Genomic DNA, 24,614 nt, shown 5'->3' on the forward strand with positions numbered 1-24,614 from the left:
AACTTCGTTACCAAGCAAGAGCCTTTAACGTTTAGTACATTCGTTATAGCACAGAGCTTTTCACTTGGCTGTGTCTTATTCTAGTTGAATACTTGAATCTATATTTATTTTGTATTGCAATTATATAAAATAAACTTTGTACAAATTAGATAAGTGACGTAAATAAAATTGTGTGATAATTTACAAGAAAATTCTCCATCGTAAGTAATGTTATTGTATGTTGTAAATATTGTTTCTGGAGACCCTTGTCTCCTTAAAGTAATTGTAATTTCGTTACTCAAGAAATCAATCTAATAAAGCGTAAGGATAAAGAGCAATGTTTATTACGAACATAAATTTGTATTGTAAGATCAGCTGAGCTTAGACTTTTCTTTGATTTCTTTCATTAATTGACTTGACTGGATAATTTTTCTATCTCAATATAATTTCGCGCTACAAAAGAACTCAAAAAGCGTGCCAAATATTATCCTTGTATGCGTGACAGCTACGCCGGACACTGGTCAAATACATACTACGTTGATAGCGTGCTTATACTTTGCCAACTTTTGGCTGCTATTTTCCTCAATACCTTCCTTACTTTATCTATCTAGACATATAACTTAAGCTACACTAGAAAATTAGAAAATAAGATAAAAATCTGAAAAGTTTTACGTACGTTTTCTCTGCCCACTAAAACAGCCCAGACGAACTAGCACGTAGCCTTGACGAACGAAACTGTGACATCTCAATTCTATGAGCAGGTTCGTAAAATCAAATGAAAATATTCTTTATCGAGTAGAATCTTCCAATTATATTTGAACCGTTGTGTCACAGAATTAAATTAAATATAAAGCTACCTCTTCACTATACTATTTATATAGAATTTTGTCGAGTATCAATCCGATCAATTTTCTTATATTTAAATTTATTGATTTAAAATAATAACGTTAATACCCGTACATAACTTACAGCGCTTACTAGATGACGTCACTTCAAGAATTCTTAGAAGAAAAATTCGAATCATGGAAGCCGCTACCGCCAGAAGTAGAGAGGAGAAGCAGTCGTGACGTCACTCTGATTTTCTCAGCAGGACCTTATAGTTTTCTCAAAAATCGGCTCATATTTAGAGTGGAGAAAAAAGAGAAGATTCCATCTTGGATTACGGTTTACAGGTTTGTTTATCTAATGCCTGCTAAAATATACTAGATAATCCTGTTAACAACATATCCTCTCTAGTGTTATTTTAAAAATGTTTTTATTTACAACAGGCCTAAGGATTAAGGCCACTGAATATTTGCCTGAATATTTGCTTGAAATCGTATATTGAAATGGGTTTTATGTGTAAAACCACTCCAATCTAAATATAATTCCAAATATTGTTATTAATCCCGAAGCGAATGCAACGCAGTCGAAAACTAAACACACCCAGCAACGCGAAACATAAACTACTCGAATCTGTAGCAATAACGACACATGCGATTCCAATCTCGAAGACTTAAGTTATGTTAGTTTGTTCTTAGCCGATTGAAGGAAAACTCCTTATCGAATTTATTTGAAACCCTCACTAGTATATAGCAAATGCGCGCGTCTCCACTTTAAATTACCGGCATGTGTCTTTAATATATAATGTGTCTTTCAATGTAAGACACATTAGTCATTGCATGCAAACAAGACGTTGTAAGCCCGAACGTCATTTGTAAGTCTACAATAATAAGTAGTAGTAGTAGTAAGCAGATCTCATAACAAGTCCTTTTATAGCATTGGTAAGCCGTCGGGTAAAAGCCCTTGATGGTAGATAATCACCACCGAAACATTGGCAATGTAAGAAATCTTAACCATTTCTCACATCGCCAATGCACTTCCAACCATGGAACATACAAAGTTGTACCCCTTGTTCCTATTGTTAAACTGGCTTTGACCTTTCAAACCAGAACACAACAATTCTAAGCATTGCGTTTTGGCTTCGGTGAAGCAACTGTAGTATTGCTACCCAGACGGATACTGTAATTTTTGGAAATATCGCATCAAGATCAAGGTGATTTTAGCCACGTCAATTAAATGGTTAATTAATATTAAATTCATGTATAACTACTATTAGCTAGGAATGTTGGTTCTAAGTGGTAATTATCAGAAAACTCATCAGTTACTTTTTTTATGGTATAGGTTAGTGGACGTGCATTTGGGCCACCTGTTGGTAAGTGGTCACCATCACCCATAATGACAATGACGCTGTAAGAGCTATTCTTTACATCGTCAATGTGCCACCAACCTTGGGAACTAAGATGTTATGTCCCTTGTGCCTATAGTTACACTGACTTACTCAACCTAAAACCGGAACACAACAATACTGAGTACGGTTATTTGGCGGAAGAATAACTGATCAGTGGGTGATACCTACCCAGACGGTATAGCACAAAAACCTACCATCAAGTAAGCCCTACCACCAAGTCGTACTTACTATATATATTGTAAGGAATTTTTATGCATAAGTGGGGAGATATTATGCATCGCCTTTAACCACCCGACGAAAAATAACTCAGAAGCAGTATGGTAGTCGTGATTAAGGTCACGTACACTCTTGATGACAACTTATCATTGAAGTTTGCAATATTTGTTAGTGATATTATTTGGGTTTTACCTCGCTTCTGAGTATCTAAAATATATTCTACAAGTAAAATTATACATAACGATTTTTTACAAGAAAATTTCAAGAACATTCCAATTGATAAAATGAGAACAATTACTTTTAACTTTTTCTGTTTAGAAGACACTTTACTTTTAAATATAGAATTCCTGTTATCAAGTAAATAAATAGAGAGTGTTCAGAGTACGTTAGCATTTCTCATTGCTTAATAGGAAGCGTCATTCTCTTTGAAATAAAAAAAGTGTCAGTTTAAGCATTCCGTGATAGATGAAACTCAGCTCCGTGCGAACACTTTATAAATTGATGACTGTATTCGATTTGACTCGCATTTCATTTTATTTTATTTGTATTAAAATTAATTTCTTTGATAAATGAGAAACGTATGAAGTTGACATATTATGTTGTTACCGCTTCGGGCGCCATGGCAACTGCGACTTGCAACCAGCCCGGAAAGAGGACTTTTTATATTATTTCTTGATTGTGATGACCTGGGGAACGAGACAAAGAAATGGATAAAAATAGTTGTCATTTAATTCGCTTTACAAGCCAATTGATTAAATTTGCTCTTCAAACCAATATGTATGGATTAGGTTGTTTGATTTATCGTGTTATCAACAGCAACAACCTTTAAATTTCCCACTGTTAACCTAAGACCTTTTCTCCCTTTGAAGAGAAGGTTTGGAACATATTCCATCACGCTGTTAATAAATTGTTAATAATTAATAAAATTAAGCCCATGGATATTTAGTAGTGTTTGCCTGGATTTGAACCCGCAATCATCGCTTAAGATGCACACGTTCTAACCACTGGGCAATCCTGTCATCGTGTTATCGACCAGTGACATATTGCACTGAATAATTAAGACAAAAGTGAAGCTAAAAATCACATCGACGATTGTCAAATATACTGTAATGTCTCGCTCACAGTGAAAAAACTTTGTAAGAACTGCTATCTTGGAGTTTCCATTCTTCCAGTTTCAATCCATTTTAGTAGCTATTTCATTCTTGGTATTGATTTCAAGTCCTGGTGAAGCAAGACGCTAAACATCATTTATAATTGAATTTTTAGTGCAGAAGTAAAAAAATTGTGGATCTCTATTCCATCCATCTAGGAATAATATATGCTATATCCCATAATAGGCCAGTAATTACACTGACTAACTCACACCAACAGTAAATTTAAAAGTAAACGTATTGTGCGTTCGTTTATTTGGTTCAGTTCTCTGATGGAACTGGTCTCCCGCAGTAACAATCTGTTTTCTGTACGGCAAACATACAGCTTAAATGTACTCGATTCTGTTCTGCGTAAATGAATAAAATATAAGATAAAACCCAGCGACTCGGTTACACGAACGAACCCGTTCTCCAAATGCAATTATGTACATATTTACCGAAACGCCATTTACATTATATTGCATGAAAATTGCTTTATTAATATTAACTGCATCGCGTATCGACAGCCGATATTAATGATACCACGTTTGATCGCCGGCGAAACATTAATTAGTCTACTAATCCAGATCAATCTCTGCATAATACATTGCCTAGACTTAATATGTTGTGATAAAGTCCATCTACTACCTGTACTACCTAATGCGCTATTTATTAATTACAAACTCATTTGTTCTGCTATTCAAAGATTTTTGTAGATCTAAATGTCTTTATCGTACTCGTAAACAAATGATCATTTAGACAATAATATTAATAAACTAATCTAATTAAGAAAATTTAAGTGACCAAACGCTGAAGTATCCCAATACAGTATCCAGCCAAACTCTCATATTGAAAGAGGCAATTATTCAAGAAGATTTTTAAAATTTATATTATCAATATCATTAGGTAATATTAACAATAAATACATGAAACCTTCTCTGAATACAAAAGTATTTAGAGAAGGTTTTTTTTATTTAAGCCAAAACGTTAGAGCCGTTATGATCGAGTCGAGTTGGCCCAGTGGTTAGAACGCGTGCATCTTAACCGATGATGACGGGTTCAAACTCATGTGCTTAATTTGTCTTTATAATTCATCTCGTGCTCAGCGGTGAAGGAAAACATCGTGAGGAAACCTGCATGTGACAAATTTCATAGAAATTCTGCCACATGTGTATTCCACCAACCCGCATTGGAACAGCGTGGTGGAATATGTTCCAAACCTTTTCCTCAAAGGGAGAGGAGGGCTTTAGCCCAGCAGTGGGAATTTACAGGTATTGTTGTTGTTTGTTGTTAGAGCCGTTTCCGAGATACACTTAATAAACAAGCAATGTGCTCACTTGTTATTATAAGGTACAAAAATAATGAATCGAGATGGACCAGTGGTTAGAGCGTTGCTCCCATCTTAACATATGCTTAATCTGTGTTTACTATTCATCTCGTACTTGTCAGTAAAGAAAAACATGGAACATAAATCACCCCGTAATGGAACATCGTTGTGGAATTAGCTTTGAACTTCCTTAAAGGAAGAGAAATTCTGAGTCCTGCGATGGAACATTAATAGGTTGTTATTTTTCTTTCACTAAATTTTAATTATTAAATAAACATACTTAAATTTTATTACCTATTGTATAAATAAATAATAAACGATATTTTTTTGTTTTCTTTGTTCTTCACGATCAACTATTGAACGTTTGGATATGAAACTACCCAATCGTTGAGGATATATCCAATTGAGAGGTTTTCTTCTTTTGCTCTCCTTTTTTGAATTATTTTGATGCCAGCGAGGACACCTGTTTTAGCTAACAATGCGGCAGATAGCTACTATTATATTCACGGAAGATACAAACCTAATCTTATTTGAAAAGATCCACCAGTAGAAAGTTAGTTAATGATATTATCTTTGAGGTAAGAAGTGCTCGAACATACGCTGGTACCGAATTTAAAGTAATAAAACTACTCTTAATTAGACAAACCAGTGCCCAGCGGACAGGGTGTGTGGGTCTTACTTTAACTAACTTTTCAAATACTTAATTTGTTCTTGTGCTACACAAAAAGTGAAATGTATGCATTAGGTTTCGGTCGAAGTCGACAGGTTCTTAACGTTCGTTAACGTTAGTCGTTAGAAAAGACGTTACTGCTTTTTATTTAATCCAAATCACAGTTGATAATTAATTTAAATATTATTATCAAAATTTCTTATGAGAATACGAAGACTAATTGCTCGCTGCCCTTTGTGTTTGTTATGATAAAAAAAGTAAAACATCCATGTTACTAAATTGTCCTACAAATATGGGAAAGAAAAATGTGAGTATACCCCATTTTCATAATTATTCTTTACGATAGAACAGACAATAAATACAAACCAAGTGCTTGCAAACATAGCAGTACTACTATGGATTTTATTAATGGATATATTTGGGGGGAAATCATAAAGGAAATCAGCGAACTACATATCCTGGAGCACAAGGGTATCCGCAACCACCAATGAGCTCTTCTATCACGTCCAACAACTTTACTTAGAGCTTAACATGCTGTCACAAGTGACTGTTAACGTTACGAAACTTAAAACTTCGAACAAGGATTCAGCTAAAATTATCGATATGACATTATTTTTTTTATTAACTTCTTTTACTTGTAATAAAACTCCCAGATTAGTCCTGCAAAGTTAATATTTCCAAAACGACAGAAACAGGCTGACTTGTTTTAAGGGACCGTCGTAATTTTCGTATCAAAACTAAGGAGAAAAGACTTCCTTTATCTGTCAGTTCCACGCACGCACGTCGACTTCAGCTGAAGCCACAATGGCCGCTTAGAGTGCTCTGGGAGTCACGTTTCGAAAAATGAAAACATTTGCATTGCATTTAAGATTTTTGTTGGTAGTATAATAGGTGAAGGCCTCTTCCTCATTGGGATGAAAACTATTTCGTTGCATGGGACTTTTTGATTTATTTATAGGAATACATATTAATTATTTATTTTCCAAGTTATTACAAAATTACTACCATATATACATTTCATAAAATTGTAGTGTCTGTTTGTAATATTTAATTAACCGCCTCAATGCTTATGTCTTTATACATGCTACCAAATAAAGAAATGGTTGTCTGTTTTTTTTTTTCGACTAATCTCTGGTTTGGCTGCACCGATTTTAATTTAAATAACTATCATTGGTGGATAAGTGATATAATAAGTAACTTAGGCTACAACAATAACTTTCTTTGTTAAATTCAAACGCCCACAAAGTCGTGGACACACCTAGTTTTGCTATATAGTCACATTTACATACATACGGTTGTCAAATTTAAACCATGTTCAAAGCAAAATAAAACGTCAAAACAGACATCCTAGAACATAAAGCAAGGAAGCAAATTATATTCCGACTTAAGCCCTTACCGTAACCAGAACACAATTTGACGCTTAATTAGAGGGGAAATATGAGTAAAGTAAATGATATTAAAAGTTTCTTTGTACGTCAGCGCTCACAGAATATTTCGTATTAAATTCCACGTATTTCGTATGTACCATTTCAGTAACAAAAGCGTTTCCACAATTGCAATTAGTATGCCATTGATCTCGTTAACTCCAGAGTAGACATTGTGTGGTCAATAAATACGTGTAACTTAAAACAACATGCCCGGAACAGAGCAAAGGAAATTATGTGCCCACTAAAATGTAAACAGAGGCCTCTTGTGTGGCCTGTACACCGCTAGAGCTCCATTAACAGCTGAACAATATCGTTGGGGATTGGTTTCATGATTTATGGGAAGGAAGTTTGAGGCTTAGTCGTTGTGAAGTTAACATTGTTGGACTCAAGCTATATTCTGTGTCTCGTTATGGATATACTTTATTGTAAACATACTTTAATTTTATCTCAAATTGAATGAAAGATTTCTTTAATGTCAGTAAATGTCCAACTGCTCCGCCTTACCGTTTAATCGAGAGGTTAGAATAGGTCAAGGAAGACAATCAATCACCCAAACAATATCGGTTAAGATGCACGTGTTCAAACCACTGGGCCGTCGTGTCATTTCTAAGCATTACATTCATTAAAAATATTATTGTTACTATTCGTTATGAATTTTATATGACATATTTGTAAAAACACGTTCTTTGTGATTTTCAGCGGAGGAAAAACGAAAAAAACAATCGACAATCTCGCACCGAGCCACCCACACAGATTCCGTTTTAAAGTAATAATCAAATCATCAGCAATCGAAGATTTAGAGAGAGCAGCGATCGAACATTACGGGGATGAAAAAACCGTTTACGAGGTCCTGAAAGAAATTGATGAATCGGAAGATCTCAAACAAAGTAAAGAAAATAATTCAAGTGGAGTCGACGACAAAGCAAAATCCGTTCCTTCATACACAATGGACTGTGAAAAACAGCCATTGTCTCGCCGAATCTTTGAAGAGAAACCGATTGACAAAAGGTAAGTGTTACCCCTCATTATAACGGCCTTTAGTGCCTAATATTTATTCGCTGTAGCGTTATATCAATAATTGTGACCGATTCCGATTATGGAATTGGATCGCCCGTGGAGGGCAATAAATCATGTTGCTCCATTAGTTTTCAATCAGTCAGAGTGGAGTTCAAGGTTCGAACAAAACACTTACGTGAGCATTGGCGAAAAGGAAATTACTGTAACAGTAAAATGCGAGCTTGAATGCAAATACATGTTTATTACGAATTCTCAAATGAAAATTCTGAACTCCAAACTCAATATAATATTAGTATTTAAATGTGTTTTACAAGTTTCCACCGATTTTTTATGGACTTCTCAATTGAAACAAAATTGAGATTCTTATTTTATTAATATTCTATTTTATTAGTATTCTAAAAGTTTTTTCCGTTGGATTCGCAAAATGTTATATTTGAAAGTAAGTTCAAGTTATATATTACATATTTTACTATTTTTGAAGAGAGAGTCTATGGAAAATCTAAAAAACATGCCCTATATTTAAGACAAAACTACTTGAAATCTGCTGTATCTTAATTTTGAAGGTTTCTAACCATAAACATACAGATTAAATTCTTGTCTTATGGGTCCAACTCTCAGTCGTAGGGCTTTGTGATAGCCCGTCTCGGTAGGTACCACCTAAATATACATAATGTATTGTACCGCCAAAGTGAAACTAAAGGCACAAGGGATATAACATTTCAGTTCCCAAGGATGGTGATGAATTGGCGATAAAATGGTTTAAGCGCCTTTTGACGCCATTGTTTAAGGACGTTTTCGTTTTTTTTAAATTATATAAATAAAATATTGTTTGCTAGTAAACATTACAATAAGTCACTATTTTTCACGACACCAAAGTGTACTCTGACAACACAGAGATAACTGACAATTTTACAATAGAAAATTCACGCGTATTTGCACATACAGTCTTGGCAACCGTTATATCCAGCTCGGGCATTGAATAGCCGTGAATGCGGTAACCCCTAGTAACGATTTTCTCGTTCAAATGAAGATACTATATAGTATAAAAAATGGGAAACTACTACTTTATAAAATTGAATTTTCATCTTACAAACTGGACCTTTCTGCTTGTTGAATGATTAAACATCATAGTGACACTATACAGTAACAGTCCACCACGTCAGTACAAGTGGCTGTCGTCGCAATGGTCAGAAGAGACGTGGACGAGTACCGACTCAAACGGCACTTCGGTCGTGTGCTTCTGCATGGCTGTGCGCTGTGGATATCTTAAGCAAGTATGTTCTCATTACTTAATTGTTTTTTGTACAATATTTTGTTTCATTAAAATATAAAGATAATATTACACAAATTAAAATTTTACTCCACCGTTAAATCAACCTGAAAAATTGGAGATATTTTACAAGAGAATTGATAGGAGCATATTATCAGTAAAAAAGTGATTTATATGTATGTATATATTACAAAATAATAATTGGATTCAAATAAAACATAAATACTAAGCTCCTATTTCGGCCACATAGTTAATTCTCGAGGGAGATCTGCACAGGATATATTACAGTGCCCTTGGGAAAATGGGATCCATGCCCTAAATCTGCAATCAACCAAATAATTTATTTGGTTTTTAGATGTATTAGATATGTTTCCACAAACTATAACACGTTGGCATTCCGTACACAGTCAAGATGCTTTTAATCTGATCAGAGTTGAGTCAATTATATTTCCACGCAGGTGCAACAAATGCTGGAAGACCGACCCGCGCTTATCTCCGTCGTCAACGCTAACAACGGCTACACTCCCCTCGCCACGGCCGCCAGGAAAGGTGACACTTATTGACTCTTAATTATACACAGAAATAGGAGTTTATTGAGATGGGATGAAATTCAAGCATGTTTTTAGCTACATACATTACTTTTTGGTGGTTCTTCTACCAAAATAAAAGAAAACTTTATATTTGACATTTGAAAGAGCTTGAATTAAAAAATAAATGTGTTTTTACATACAACAATAACAACAACAATAACAGCCTGTAAATTCCTACTGCTGGGCTAAAGGCCTCCTCTCCCTTTGAGGAGCAGGTTTGGAACATATTCCACCACGCTATTCCAACGCGGGTTGGTGGATTACACATGTGGCGGAATGTCTAAGAAATTTGTCACATGCAGGTTTCCTCACGATGTTTTCCTTCACCGCTGAGCACGAGATGAATTAAAAAGACAAATTAAGCACATGAAACAGCGGTGCTTGCCTGGGTTTGAACCCGCAATCATCGGTTAAGATGCACGCGTTCTAACCACTGGGCTATCTCGACTCTTATTGACTCTTAATTATACAAAGGAATAGAAGTTAATTGTGATGGGATGAAATTCAAGCATGTTTTTAGCTACATATAGTACGACACAACTTAGATGTCGCATCGGCAAAATTCGTATAACCGATTACATCTGAATTGAGTACGCTATCCCAAATTATCAATATTTATTTCTCATGCGAAAATGATCTTTGCACAAACATAATAACTTGTAATATCATATGACTTTGTGGTAAATGTCAAACAGTACCGATAACCACTGGCTGGAGGTAATGGTCCGATCAGGTCTATATGGACATGTTTGAATCGCGCTGAAGGTAAAGCGTGTGTACCCAACGGTGAGGTCACGTGACGGCTTACCTTCGTACGCTGGCAGGTCAAACATGCCTTAGACCATTGACGGCAGTTCTTGCGCATGAGTGGCCATACGAAGCGTTGTGCAACGAGCTTAGTTGAGGCTGTAGAACCGGGATGGCTAAGGGAGTGCAGACTATCAAAAATTTGCCGACGGAGGTTAATGGGGACAAAAGGCCTGGGAGTCGGTGTACTGACGTCGCAGTACAATTCAGTACGACTACCGGGTATCGACATTTTTATAAGACGAAGTGATGTGTCGCCTTTAAGGGTGTCAGCCAGATCAGGGTCTGTGGCTTGGTACTTGGCAAGGACTTCTAAATCGACCGGCATCTGCAATTCGTTGACTCGAGAAAGAGTGTCGGCAACGACGTTATCTTTGCCCGCAATGTGTCGTATGTCAGTCGTGAACTGCGAGATGAAGTCCAAGTGTCTATACTGACGGGGACTGCGGCTACTTTTCCTTTCATGGAAAGCGTAGCAGAGAGGCTTGTAGTCAGTATAGACAGTAAAGTGGTTAGCCTCTAGCATGTGTCGGAAGTACCTAATACTCTGGTATATTGCAAGGAGCTCGCGATCATAGGGAGAGTGTTTGGTCTGCGATGGGCTCAACTTGCGTGAGAAAAATGCTAGAGGCTGCCAAGCACCGTCCTGAAATTGCTGGAGGACGCCACCTATCGCCGTATCAGAGGCGTCAGTGACCAGTCCTAACTTTGCATCAGGGTTTGGGTGTGCCAAGAGCGCTGCTTGGCAAAGGCTGTCTTTGCAGCTCTCAAAAGCTTTGAGAGAATCTCCCTCTATGACGACTGAAGTGAAATGAAGCTTTAACGGATCCGGTCAGTAAGGCGTTCAGAGGAGCTTGAATTTTGGCGGCATTAGGCACAAAACGTCTATAATAATTAATCATGCCCAAGAAACGACGAAGCTCCCTGACGGTTTTCGGGACAGGAAATTCCGAAATGGCCTTGACCTTGCTATCCAGGGGCTTGGTACCATTTTCTGAAATATGATAACCAAGAAATGTTACCTCAGAGGCACCGAAGACACATTTGGCGGTATTCACCAGTACGCCGTAATCTTGCATACGGGTAAAAAGTTGACGCAAGTGGTCCTTGTGCTCTTCCTGGGTCCTGAAAAAGACTAGAAAGTCATCAAGGTAAGGATAGCAAAAGTCAAGTCCACGCGTCAGTTCGTCAACGAACCTTTGAAAGGTCTGACCGGCATTCCTTAACCCAAACGTCATGAAGGGAAATTCGTATAGACCGAATGGAGTTGTAATAGCGGTCTTGGGTATATCTTCCTCGGCAACTGAGATCTGGTTATAAGCTTTCACTAAATCGGTGACTGAAAAATACTTACAACCAGACAAGTTGTGAGAAAAATCGTGAATGTGGCGTATGGGGTACTTATCAGGTATGGTCCTGGCATTCAGTAGCCTGTAATCGCCACAGGGACGCCAACCGTTGTCCTTCTTGGATACGAGGTGGAGTGGCGACGCCCAAGGACTGTCGGAAGGACGAGCGGTGCCGGACGCCAACATCGCTTCAAACTCGTGTTTAGCGATTTTTAATTTCTCGGGGGCTAGCCTCCTAGGAGAACAGGACACTGGTGGACCTGGTGTAGTGCGAATGTGGTGTTTAGTGTGGTGTTTGACTACACCCGGAGTACCGGCGGGACGGGTTATATCTGGAAATTCCGATAAAATATTATGATAAAGACTATCACCGCCAGTCGTTACTTTAACGCTCGTTACAAGGTTATGCGATTTATCTATAGAAACTACAGTGCTAATATTAGTCAAACTATCTATTAATTTGCGATTACTAATATCAACAACGAGTCGGTAATGAGACAGAAAATCGACTCCGATTATGGCTTTGGTTACGTCAGCTACAATAAATCGCCATGGAAAATTACGACGTAAACCAATATTTAAAGTTAAATTTATATAACCATAAGTATCTATAGCTGAGCCGTTAGCGGCGCTCAGTTGGAATGATGTCTTATAACGACGTTCACTAATTGCACTAACTGGATATACACAAATATCACTACCAGTATCTACTAAAAATTGTCTTTTGGTACCGTGATCTGTTATGAAGAGGCGACCCGTCGAACTCCCGCAATCGTTAGTCGCCATTACCGATTGCTTGGAGCGTTTCCCGATGTGAAGTCGCAGGGCTTGTTGCAGTTATTAGCTTTGACGCCGTATTTACTGTGGTACCAGCAAAGAGGGTACCGACGATGACACGAGTCAGACCTACGTGATTGGGATCGACTACGTCGTCTTCCGTTACCACGGCCGCGTTCTCTGGATCGTGATCGCTGATTGACCTTATCTGTGAGAGCGCTGACCTGTCTGGTCAACTCAGCAACTTGTTTCGTCAACAGTTCAATAGGCGTTGAAGAAGATGTTGCCGCTACTTGGCGGGTGGGTGCCGCGATGTCGTGTATTCTGTCCGCAAGCTCTGCTATAGCATCGAGTGTTAGCGTTGGTTGAGATGCAATAATTGGTTGCATCTCCGTTGGCAAACGACTTGTCCAAATTGTTCGAATGAAATCTTCGGGCATATTGGGTCCAGCCAAATGTTGAAGGTGCCGAAGAAATTGAGAAGGTTTGCGATTGCCGAGCTGCTCGTGTGTCAGCAGCTGTTTAACATTATTTTCACGAGACACCGATAACCGTTTAATTAGTTCGGTTTTGAGACGCTTATAATCCGGGGGACCAATTATTATATCTTCGACTTCGGCAGCGTAATTTCTATCTAAATTCGCCAAAATGTGGTAAAATTTTGTTGCGTCATCCGTGATCGATAATAATTTAAATTGACTTTCCACCTGTGCGAACCATATTGCAGGCTTCTCTGGCCAAAAAGGTGGTGTCCTGAATTGTGCAGAAGCAAGTGTGAGGGTAGGAGCATCCGTGCTTTCCAACTCAACGCGCTCCATCTTCTTAACGCGGCGTGGACGCGTATTCACTTGCGAAGCGTGTGAATCACTGTCGCTACTCATCTTCTAAATAAGCGTGAACGATGGGGTCACCAGTTTGTGGTAAAGTGTGTAAACACGTACTTATACAGAGGAAATAAAAGTACTCACGCTAACAGTCCAGTACACGTATATTAGTCACAGTTCACAAAACACACAAGAAAGTTCAAAAGGTCAATAGAAGATAGACAGAATAGAATATAAACAGTCACACATAGAAATATAGCACAACACAAAAACTTAAGAACTCGAAGTATAAAGTGATGAGAAACAAAGCAAATCGCATCGAACGTTAAAGCCGACTAAGTATGTGACTTTTGTTCCGCAGTAGTCGGTAGTCGGAGAATAATATCCGAACGCCGTATACTACGGGTTTCGCCCGAGTATGCTTGTGAATTAATTATTTATATATATTTTATTATTTAATACAAATGATGATGTGTATGTATGTATGTATTAGTGAAATGTGTAAGATGTTTATAATATTAATACATAAATAAATATTAAATAAAATATTATATTATGTTTATGTAAAGTGTAATAAATAAAATAAACTAAATAAATGTAATAATTCGCCTACAACTTAATATATTCGTCAATTTGACACGTCGATTATATGCACTTGCTTTCTCTGACGCGAGAATCTATAGCGACGAATAGAGTCGAATGGCGCGATAGGGAGCTGTTTCTATTGGTCGTGTAAATCGGCAGTAATCGGTTTTATTTTCATTCCATTGCATTTTCCGATGCTACATCTAATTTGTGTCATACTATATTACTTTTTGGTAGTTCTTCTACCAAAATAAAAGAAAACTTTATACTTGACATTTGAAAGAGCTTGTATTAAAAAATAAATGTGCTTTTTACATACTAAGCTCTTTATATTATATGAACTGGCTAAAGGAAAAATGAAAGATTCACGGTTTAACAGTATTTTAAATAATAGAGCCGGGGGTCACGTGGCAAACATATTTTTATCACGATGGAAGTCTTTCGTCAATCTCGCTCCATCGAAGTTTTTCAAAAACGGTTGTACTAAACAGGTGATGTTAGCATGGTGCGGTTCCTATTGTCAGCCGACGCGGAAATTGAACAGCCGTCGTCAACGGGACAAACGCCTCTTCATCTAGCTGTACTCGCCGGGCATGTGGCTGTAGCTGACCTGCTCCTGGAGAAAGGAGCTGACTTCCAGGTCATCGATTGTATCAATATTTTTTTTAATTGAAGCTAATTTTATCGTCTGTGAGTCGAGATGGCCCAGTGGTAAGAACGCGTGCATCTTAACCGATGATTGCGGGTTCAAACCCAGGCAAGCACCGCTATATATATATGTGCTTAATTTGTGTTTATAATTCATCTCGTGCTCAGCGATGAAGGAAAACATCGTGAGGAAACCTGCATGCCCAGCAGTGGGAATTTACAGGCTGTTGTTGTTGTTGTTGATGTTATTGTCTGTACAAATGTTTATTTAGAAAGCATTATCTATTAAAAATGTAAATATGAAAATGTGACTTGTGAATAGGACACAAGAATAGTTTTCAATTGCAATATTGTAACAGTTTATTTATATACACACGTAGGCTCGCGACTTCAACAGACTAGGCATAGAACACTACGCGGTTGACTCTTGTAAGCTTGAAATGGTGAAATATATATTCGGGAAAGGCGGTGACGTTGGTGCAAAAGATAGCAACGCTTGGACTCCCCTCTTCAGAGCTGGTAATATGAAATTAAGTTCAATCACTTTAATCGATTTTAACAATAACATAGAGAACAAAAGCTTAGCGAATAATGTGTGGACATATTTTTTATATATTTTTAAATTCAAAATTCAAACATTGTTAATATTTGAGATATTGCAATATACTAGTCGTTGTTAATTATTAGCAATACAGCCGAGATGGCCCAGTGGTTCGAACGTGAGTATCTTAATGATGGTTGCGGGTTCACACCCTGTCAAACACCACTGAATATTCATGTGCTTAATTCATGTTTATAATTAATCTTTTGCTCGGCGGTAAAAGAAACATCGTGAGGAAACCAGCATGTGTCTCATTTCATAGAAATTCTGCCCCATGTGTATTCCACCAATCCGCATTGGAAAAGCACGATGTCATAAGATCCAAACCTTCTCCTCAAAGGCTGAGGAGGCCTTAGCCCGGCAGTGGGAAATTTACAGTTTTTGTTCTTGTATTTACAGTATGCCAAGGCGCTAAAACGGATATAATAGAAGAGCTAGTCCGCCGAGGAAGCGACGTCGATGCAGTCGACCGGGCAGGCCTCAGCGTCGCGGCCGCCGCGCGCCTCTTGAAAGATCGACAGTAAGTTTTCTGTGTAAACGTTTGATATGAACGTTTTCGCCGATCTTTATCAATAGAGACCGAAGCACTGCTCGGAATGTTTGTGAAACACAAGTAATACACAAAATTGGACATTTCTAATATTCTCGAAGTCCGATGGAACCTACTGAGAGAGATGCAACTGGAGAAGGTGAGGCATAGGAATATTGAGTAACATTAAATCAAATTTAACCCTCAGGATCCAATTCAGATCCAAGAATAAGATAGCTAGCTATATAGCTATACTTGATGGTCGAAGTAGTTAATATTAATAATTTACAGTGACATTTTTGGTACTGCCTTTTAAGCAAGCTCCTAAGTCTCTATACGATTAATTCAAATTATATACGATATTTTTAATTATGCACGATATTTAAAATAATAACAAAAAGCTACGCAATTAGATTTTATAAAAAAAGATGATAGCAATTATTTCTTCCACAATGAGTTTTAGTAATTCATAATTCCAATTAACAGTTAAATGTAACTATTATGAATTACTAACGGCCTATTGATTATTATCAATTTGATAATTCTATTCATCTGTTCTTGTTCTTATTCAAAGTTGTTCATTTATACAAGTTATTTAATTACTAACAGTCGATATAAAATATGACATTATGCTTTTTGTTGGTTAGCGGTCGGCGAAGAGAATCGGTCCTTCGGCTCGTGGATTCGCAATTCCAACACGAAAAGGTCGTGGCTAACTTTACACGCCTCACAAAGAAGATTTCAAGTGTTCACACTTTACTTAGTATAAAGTAATGTTATGAATTAAATTGTTTGTCTTAAAAAACCAGTATTCATTTTATACATTGTTTTTTAATATTAATAACACTTGTGTTATGGAAAATCAGAAGTAACGACGGTACCACAATCACCCAGACCTGAGACAACATTAGAAAACTAATGAACTTTTTCTGCATCGACTCGGAGTGGCGTACCCAATAAAAACCGCTGTACACACTACTCGATGATGGAAGTCGTCAAAATATATCTATAACTACTATGTTATTTAATGCGCCAGGTGGTAGGACTTCGTTCAAGTCTATATGGATAGGTACGACTCACTCATCGTATAATCAACAGAAAAACAGCAAACCTTAGTACTCTTGTATTCTGGCTTAAAAGGTAACTGTACCAGTGGCACAAGGGACATGAAATGTTAGTTCCCAAGATTAGTGATATAAGGAATGGTTAGTATTTCCTAAAACACATAGCAGAGGTGACTACATCCCATTAGATGGGATACATATCCATTCGTCTAACTGTGTCATTAAAGACATTCATTGTTTTTATAATATTGTGGATGATATTATGGGAAACAAATAAAATAATATTTTCAATGTAACTCTAATTTTATTATTTAAGTAAAAATATTTACAAAATCTTACATCTAACAGAGTATTGAATTGCATAACGCGCGTGAAAGTGGTAACAGATGAGATAAAGTTTGTCAAGGAGACTGCCGATCCAATTAACTCGTGTTCATTGACAGCACCCACAGCGAGAACCCCGTACACATACATATAATTACTATCAACCAAATGCATTCAATGGCAAGGCACAATAATTTATTCCAATAAATAATTTAATTTAAATACAAGCTTGACAAATTTCTACATGATATTTTTCAAAATAGTAACCACTACAATATATGTGAGAAATTGAGTACAACTTAATCTTGGAGCTGAAGATAACAGTTCAAACTCCACGTGATTTATTGATTCATTCTCTTTTGTGTTTATGTCAGTAGTTCCCTCTTCGATTTTACCCATTTCGAATTGAGTTACTTTTGTATCTCTTTTACGTCGCTTACTTTCTTCATCTTCTATCACATCTTCTTCGTATTCTTCTTCTTCCTCTTCTTCGTTGGAGGGTTCAGGGGTCTCTAATTTTTCTTCGTGATTGTCACTACCTTCAGTTCTTAAGTCAAATATTTCTGGCGGATTAATTTTGTGCAAGGAGTTAACAAGTTTCAAATGTGTCGATCTTGTATTTGTAAATACTGGAGCGGGAACATTAGCAGTAGTATCTGTTTTTATATGATCAGCAACAATTGGAGGGATTTCACCCTTAAAAGGACCAAACTGTGGTGTCTTTAGAAGTAACTCTGTGTTTGCTGGAAGCTTAGAAGAAAATAACTTAGTACTACTTTTATTCACCTCTGGGACACTGGTTAATGTTTCAGCAGAAATTGTTTTGCCATCATACGTTGTAAACGTTTGCCCGGATGTTAATTTTTGAGAGTGTTCTTTCGGTAGTTTAGGAGCAGGAGGTAAATATTGAGGACTTAATTTGTCTGATTCCATTATCATATCTGAAGGAGCATCTCGATCCATATTTTTCTTTCCAAACAGAGCATTTAATTCACTTTCTGTTTTAACATAAACAGGATGTGGCCTATCTTCTTTAGCATGATTTTTCGGAAAAACTTCTTTAGTTATATCTTTATTAGATAGCAAATGATCGGGAGGAGAAGGTATGAACATTGGTTCAAATGACTCGGTTATTTTATCACTCGGATAAGCGTGATTTGTATTGATGTACTGTGGAGATTCTTCATAATCTTCTTCAACGTCAGTATCTTCTCTTCTATTTGCATTATCACCATTGTAGTCTGCTATTTTATCTTCACCCGCCATTAAAGGTTCACGAATTATAGGCTTAAAACCACTTTCAATAACGATTGAATCTGGCTTAAAACCAGTATTTTGTGCAGGTGCGAGTGTCGACGAATCTGTAGATTCTCCGATAAAATCAGATGATTTCATTTCACTTTGCGAGTGTGGTTGTTGATGGTGTTCGTGATGCTCTCGATGTTCATGGTGTTCACGATGTTCATTAATTCTTGGCCGCGTCGTAGAAGAATGCCGATAAACGTCAGGCGATGGAGTTGAAGATACTCTTACTGGATGAGTAGAATGTTGTTTACTTTGTGTCATTTGTTGGTCTAAGGGTTGTGGATGGTCCATAGGCTTACCGAGGATTATTTGCCCTGGTTTATTAAAGAACACTTGTGGAACACTATGCTGTGCTACTGCATCGTTGGTTCCGGGTAAGGTTATTTGACTTTTTACGACTTGATTGGCAATTATATCCGTGTGTCCTAAACTTAAAGTTTGGCTCTGAGATGGTACCACAATATTGTGTCCTGGTTTACCCATAATTACTGATTGTACAGGTTTGCTATTAATTTTTTGTGTATGTTTTGGGGGACCTTGATTGAAATTAGATTTTGGTGGATGCATTGGTGGCATTGCCTTCATTGGTGGAATATTAGGCTGTTGAGGTCTATTCATATTTGACGGAGGTCGATTGTTGTGATGCTTATTTGGCTTTTTTGATATTCCATGTGGACCATGTTGGGGATTGGGCATTGACAAAGGATAGCCATTATTGCCTTTTGGGTACATAGGAAAAGGCCTACGCAGCTTTATTTCGGGTGGTGTAGGTCTTCGGAAAGGTGGCCTCATATTTCCCATTGGCTTACTCTGGGAGTTTGGACGTAGTACATTATGTAAAGTCTGAGGTTTCTGATTTGGCGGTAGTAGAAAGCTGCCAGGTAATTTAGCTGTCTCGACTATGTACTCATCTCCATCCCTTATAGGTTGCTCTGGTACAAACATCTCCTTGACGTCTTCATGAACTTGGTACTGCATTAACTTCTGAGGTTGTGTAGTGTTGCGTTTGAGCTCGTCTTTCATCTGATCTTCTAAACTTTCTACAGTTTTAATAACTTCCTTCATTTGCACTTGTGACATTGGCAATTCATACTCGTGTCCACTCGGGTACAAGTAGTCTCTGCTGGGTTCTGGGTACACTTCTCCCGAGAGGCCGCTCACTCCATTAGTGCTACTGAAATCGTTATAATTTTGTTTCGTATTGATTATTTTTTCTAGTTTTTTTCGCTGATCTAAATATTTTGATTCCGGTTTCACTCGGCTCTGTACCTGAATAGACTCCTCCCCCAAAAGGTCACCGGGGAGGGCTAAAGTCTCTACTACGCGACTTTCCTCTGCCTCCGTAGCGTCGCACTCATCGACCACATTTATTTTCCAACCGAGATATCGGTGAGTGAAACACTGAAAATAAAAATTATTAAAATTTGTGAATCAAATATATTAAACACCGTTATCAGAATAAGATACAAAAGGAAACCTCATGCGATAGAAGACTTGAAAGGCTGAAACAGAAAACAGATAGAAAAGATTATATACAAAACAAGCATTTATAGATACAATACTCAACAATAATACATAATGCAATCCTTCATAATATAAATAGATTTAAAAATATAAATTAAAACAATATCATGAGCTCTTATTAAAATGTAATTGTTAGGTCCTAGAGATAAGTTGATAAATTGAACAAATTTAATATATATATTATTTTATAAATTTACGTTTGTCGGAGTTGATATATTGTGAAATTTGTTATAAGGTTTTGAAATAAATTATAAGAAATAAAAATATGGATTTGTTAATTAAAACGGTATAAATTATTAAATATGAACTTAGTATAATGGATATGAAATTATAATGTAAGACGAAGATATCAGAGAAAAGAATTCCAGAATTCTGTTAAGGTAACTTTTTGAAGTAATACATTTAGTGAAAACCTCTTTACCTGATAGTAGACGGTGTCCGGGGTATTCTTATCCGGCGTCCACGTGACGACTCCGGGGTTGCCTTCCTCGCAGACAAGGGTCAGAGATCGCTGGTATGCTCCGAAACTGGGGTACTCGTCAGCTTCAGGTCCTTCACTATCTGGAGCCCAGTTGCACAGACGACCGACACCATTTGGTAACAGTTCCCCGTTACGCAAACGGCGTACACCGGCGTATATTTCTACATCCTGTAAATCATAAATGTAATTGTTTAAATCAACTATTCATTTAATTACATTAAATTATTTATTATGTTTTTTTTACCTTTTTCTCGGCGTCAGTCTTGTGATAGTATCCACCGACGGGATCGTTAGTTATATAGAAGGGGTGGTAGCGAGCTGGTACTTCGGGGTCGGTACCACCCTCCACCACAAACGTGTACTTCTTGCCACGGACCACCGTGATTTCCGGAATCAAGAGCCCGTTGATGTACCAAGAAATACCCCAACCCACGTGACCTGTGAAGATGACACGACATATTGCATTACAGTAGCAGTGGTCTAGTGTAAATGTGAATGTTGGTTTGTCATTCTTCTATGGAGCCAGAGATCAATAGATCGAAGTGGTTATTGTTATAGTTTCACTTTTTACTAAGTGTATTTCTTTAGCCCGCGCAACTTTGGAGACTTAATAGCTAATAAATGTAGGAGTATATTAATGTCTTATATAAGTGGTTTACATTCCCACTTTTAATAGAAATATTGATTTAACACGTTCTCAGCATATTATTATTTTTATTTTTTTCCATTCCAGTAACGGTACGGGGCTTATTAGACCCCGTAACGTTTAAGAAACTAAAACTCGATGTGATGCATTATGTGATGTGATCGAATTTTATAACATCAGTGCGGTGCATGCCAATACGATCCTGTATTAAAATAGGTACACCATATTACTTTGTTTTCAATAGGCGTCATGTAAATATATTTATCACTTTCCTACGCCGTCCACACGACAGAGTTTTTTCTATTTATGTTTTTCTCAGCCGCACCGCAAGGGAGACTCACACAAACGAATTAGACCTCACTCGGCATAGAACTTGTGTACCTAGTATAACATTGGCTACTTATTATTTCAACAAACAATACAAGATTAAAAAGTCGATTAAATTCCAGTATAGCTATGGTATAAGTATAGTATTGTTTATTAAAACCCCTTTTGTAGGATTACTGTGGTGGAAGACACATTAATTCTGATTAGTAAAATTTATTATCAAATAGTACCTTTACAAAGTATATAATTGAACAATATTACAAAACTTGCGCCGTGCAACTTATGCGCAAAGTATTTATAAACTACGTTTCAATGGTTTGGACGTTAAACATTTCTGCAACTTTCAAAACTTTCGTATTGAATGTAAGCTGGCATAGTCTATGCTTGTAAGTATACTTCTGGATATTCTCAGCTTAACTAACTTACATCACAGACTGTATTTGATTTTAAATGAATGTACATAAAGGTATTTATCCTAAATCAATCTTCATCTATATAATCTGTCTAAGTTAAATTAATTAATGTCGAGTTTATAAAGATATGTAAATAAAGTCGTAAGTCAAAATCGCACTTGCTTCTTTATAACCGAGATGGCCCAGTGGTTAGGACCGGTGCATTTTAACCGATCATTACGGGTTCAACCCATTCAAGCACTACTGAATATTCATGCGCTTAATTTGTGTTTATACTTCATCTCGTACTTGGAGGTGAAAGAAAACGTCATGAGGAAACCTGCATGTGTCTAATTTCAAAGAATTTCTGACACAGGTGTATTTTACATACCCGCATTGGGATAGCGTTTTGGAATATGTTCCGAACCTTCTCCTCAAAGAGAGAGGAGGCCGGGAATAAACACCTCTGGCCTCCGAGCAACCCAAGACCGGCGAAAGCAAGCGCCTTTTTAATTAATTATTGTAACACAATAGCGTAACAAATACCAATGGCTGGTAATCGATTTTAAATTAGACACTGGCAGGCCTAACATCGAATCACTTTAGCCGAATGGTGTCAATAGGTGTAACAGAAAAACAAAAGAAACGGAAAGTCACTTGTAGGCCGATTACTTTTAAAGGCTTAATCAATTTCAGTAATGTTTTATAATGTCACCCTCCGAAGTTGATCCCAGCTTTTTATATAATTTACTTAAAATTAATTGAAAACGAATTCAATGACATATTCCATCAAATACTTTTATCAAAACAATCAAATACATTTCACAGACTGGGGCACTACTGGTACCTACGCAAGTCGTAATAGATTAGATAAGCTATATGAACTTAAGCAATATAATCGTAATTGTAAAATTCGCAATTTCTTTTTTTTAAATATTCCAAGTTATTTAAACAAGTTAGTCAACAGCTCGTTCATTAACTCAAAACTACTCGAGTTATAAGTTCAGAAACATGCAGCATCCCTTATTATAAAAGGATACCCAATTTGTCCCTAGAGATCGTAATTAGCAATTATAACAGCTCAATATGTCTTCCAACTGGAATTATTACCATAAAGTATCCATGTTTCCACCCTAGCTGGCTAGCATAAAACCCTACCATTAGTGAAAATAATATTACCATAGTGATGAATTTGTCTTGAAGAAATGCCAAGCCATAAAACCTCGCCTTGAATATTATGTAATAAGTTCCTTCGAGCATTTTTCTATTTGCATGTGTAATAAAGTATAAAATATATTATAAAGAACAAAACAAGTTCCAAAATGTTATGTATCACCTTTGTTATGTATAATTCTTGCAAAGCAAAATTGTTATTATTAGATATTTAGGCAAATGACGTGTCGTTAGAACCATAAAAGTGTAAAGCGCGTATCAAACGCTTTACGACATCACCATAATGATGCCTGCAGATAAAATCAGGCACATAAAGCGCCTTTATTTCTTGTATTTCATTTGTATCTAGATATTACCAATTTTTTGCTTGTCTTCAAACTTCTATCTACTGAATCTACTGGCTTCTCCAGTTGAGTCCTTTTGATTAATGCTAATCCCGTGGTTATGGATATTATTTAAAACGTCTTAACTCACCTGTTATAGCGGAATATCCTTGCTTCCCCCCAGTGGGTCCCATTTGCGCATAGAACACGCCGTCTGGTGGTTCATAGCATTGTATACCGGGGATTTCCCAAGGAGTTACCTTGGCCGTCGGGCGCGGAGTGGGCACAGGGTTGGGTTTGATCACCGCAGTCTAAAACCAATCGAAGGTTGCATTTAAATGTTCTTGAAACTTTGTCAACAAATACAATTAAAACACAAATATTCTTAATATTATATTGTTAAATGAATTAATTCATAAGTTTTTACTATTTTCTCTTAAAAGGAAGTGCCTTTTTCTCCACTTTGCTTCAGTTTTGAAACAAATTTGAAAGTAATAGTTTTATGTAACTTTCATTTAATTTCCTGCAGGTTTCTAAAGGGCGTATTTCTACACCCTTGAATGGGAATGAAAACCACAACATCAATTATGCACCAACTACATCTTAGTGACTTTTGCCCTCAGGTCTGTCCTCTTGAACCAATTCAACTTAAACACCGGGCATTATTTAAAAAAATCTTTAAAACATTTCTGTTTATATGTAAAAAAAATGTATTTTTTTAATATATCAACATCACTTGAATTTAAATTTCCCATCATAATTGATAAGACGCTTTCAATCATATCACCGATTTTGGACAGTAGATGACCAAGCTGATCCAAAATAGGTAATACTCAAATTATTATTGTATTTGACCTCGTCAGAGTGGTGTCTAGCTTATAAGGCGAACGAATACGACAATCTGCGATGATGACACTGATGTTAAAGATGAAATGCGTTTGTGCACACAGATCAGCATTATGATATCTCCTATATTATATTCAGCTATTCGCCACTGAAGTCAACATCAATAGGAGGAAAAATATCAAGATAAACTAATGTTTGATAACGATAATTCATAAATATTTGATCAAGACTTT

General features: G+C 36.8%; 3 protein-coding genes across 4 annotated transcripts in view; 1 reads left to right on the forward strand and 2 right to left on the reverse strand.

The window, feature by feature from the left end:
• Positions 1–960: 960 nt before the first annotated feature.
• Positions 961–16,803, forward strand: LOC124539648 (CARD- and ANK-domain containing inflammasome adapter protein-like). The gene is made up of 8 exons (XM_047116949.1): positions 961–1,151; positions 7,679–7,987; positions 9,141–9,253; positions 9,705–9,815; positions 14,690–14,838; positions 15,227–15,365; positions 15,847–15,967; positions 16,624–16,803. The coding sequence occupies exons 1-8, from the start codon at positions 961–963 to the stop codon at positions 16,748–16,750; spliced, it is 1,260 nt and encodes a 419-aa protein (XP_046972905.1). The 3' UTR covers positions 16,751–16,803.
• Positions 16,804–17,324: 521 nt separating this feature from the next.
• Positions 17,325–19,749, reverse strand: LOC124539677 (MADS-box MEF2 type transcription factor MIG1-like). The gene has a single exon (XM_047116998.1). It carries the CDS (start codon positions 19,747–19,749, stop codon positions 17,605–17,607), a length of 2,145 nt encoding a protein of 714 aa, XP_046972954.1. The 3' UTR covers positions 17,325–17,604.
• Positions 19,566–24,614, reverse strand: part of LOC124539678 (protein Skeletor, isoforms B/C) — an 80,625-nt gene continuing 75,576 nt past the window's right edge. Inside the window, exons 11-15 of one of the 2 annotated variants that reach the window (XM_047117000.1) lie at positions 23,687–23,846; positions 20,919–21,112; positions 20,615–20,842; positions 19,939–20,070; positions 19,566–19,843 (exon numbers count right to left, since the gene is read on the reverse strand). In XM_047117000.1, coding sequence (XP_046972956.1) covers positions 19,841–19,843; positions 19,939–20,070; positions 20,615–20,842; positions 20,919–21,112; positions 23,687–23,846 — 717 coding nt within the window. In that variant the 3' untranslated portion in view covers positions 19,566–19,840. The remainder of the gene's footprint in view (positions 19,844–19,938; positions 20,071–20,614; positions 20,843–20,918; positions 21,113–23,686; positions 23,847–24,614) is intronic. The other variant, XM_047116999.1, reaches the window with a different exon arrangement.

The sequence above is a fragment of the Vanessa cardui genome, chromosome 23 (genome assembly GCF_905220365.1).
Source record: "Vanessa cardui chromosome 23, ilVanCard2.1, whole genome shotgun sequence".
Lineage (NCBI taxonomy): Eukaryota > Metazoa > Arthropoda > Insecta > Lepidoptera > Nymphalidae > Vanessa > Vanessa cardui.

Coding starts and splice junctions, on each gene's coding strand:
- LOC124539648 (XM_047116949.1), top strand. CDS start 961: ATGACGTCACTTCAAGAATTCTTAGAAGAAAAATTCGAATCATGGAAG. Junction 7,988..9,140: donor GAGAAACCGATTGACAAAAG/GTAAGTGTTACC, acceptor GACACTATACAG/TAACAGTCCACCACGTCAGT. Junction 15,968..16,623: donor CGCCTCTTGAAAGATCGACA/GTAAGTTTTCTG, acceptor TTTGTTGGTTAG/CGGTCGGCGAAGAGAATCGG.
- LOC124539677 (XM_047116998.1), bottom strand. CDS start 19,749: ATGTCACAAGTGCAAATGAAGGAAGTTATTAAAACTGTAGAAAGTTTA.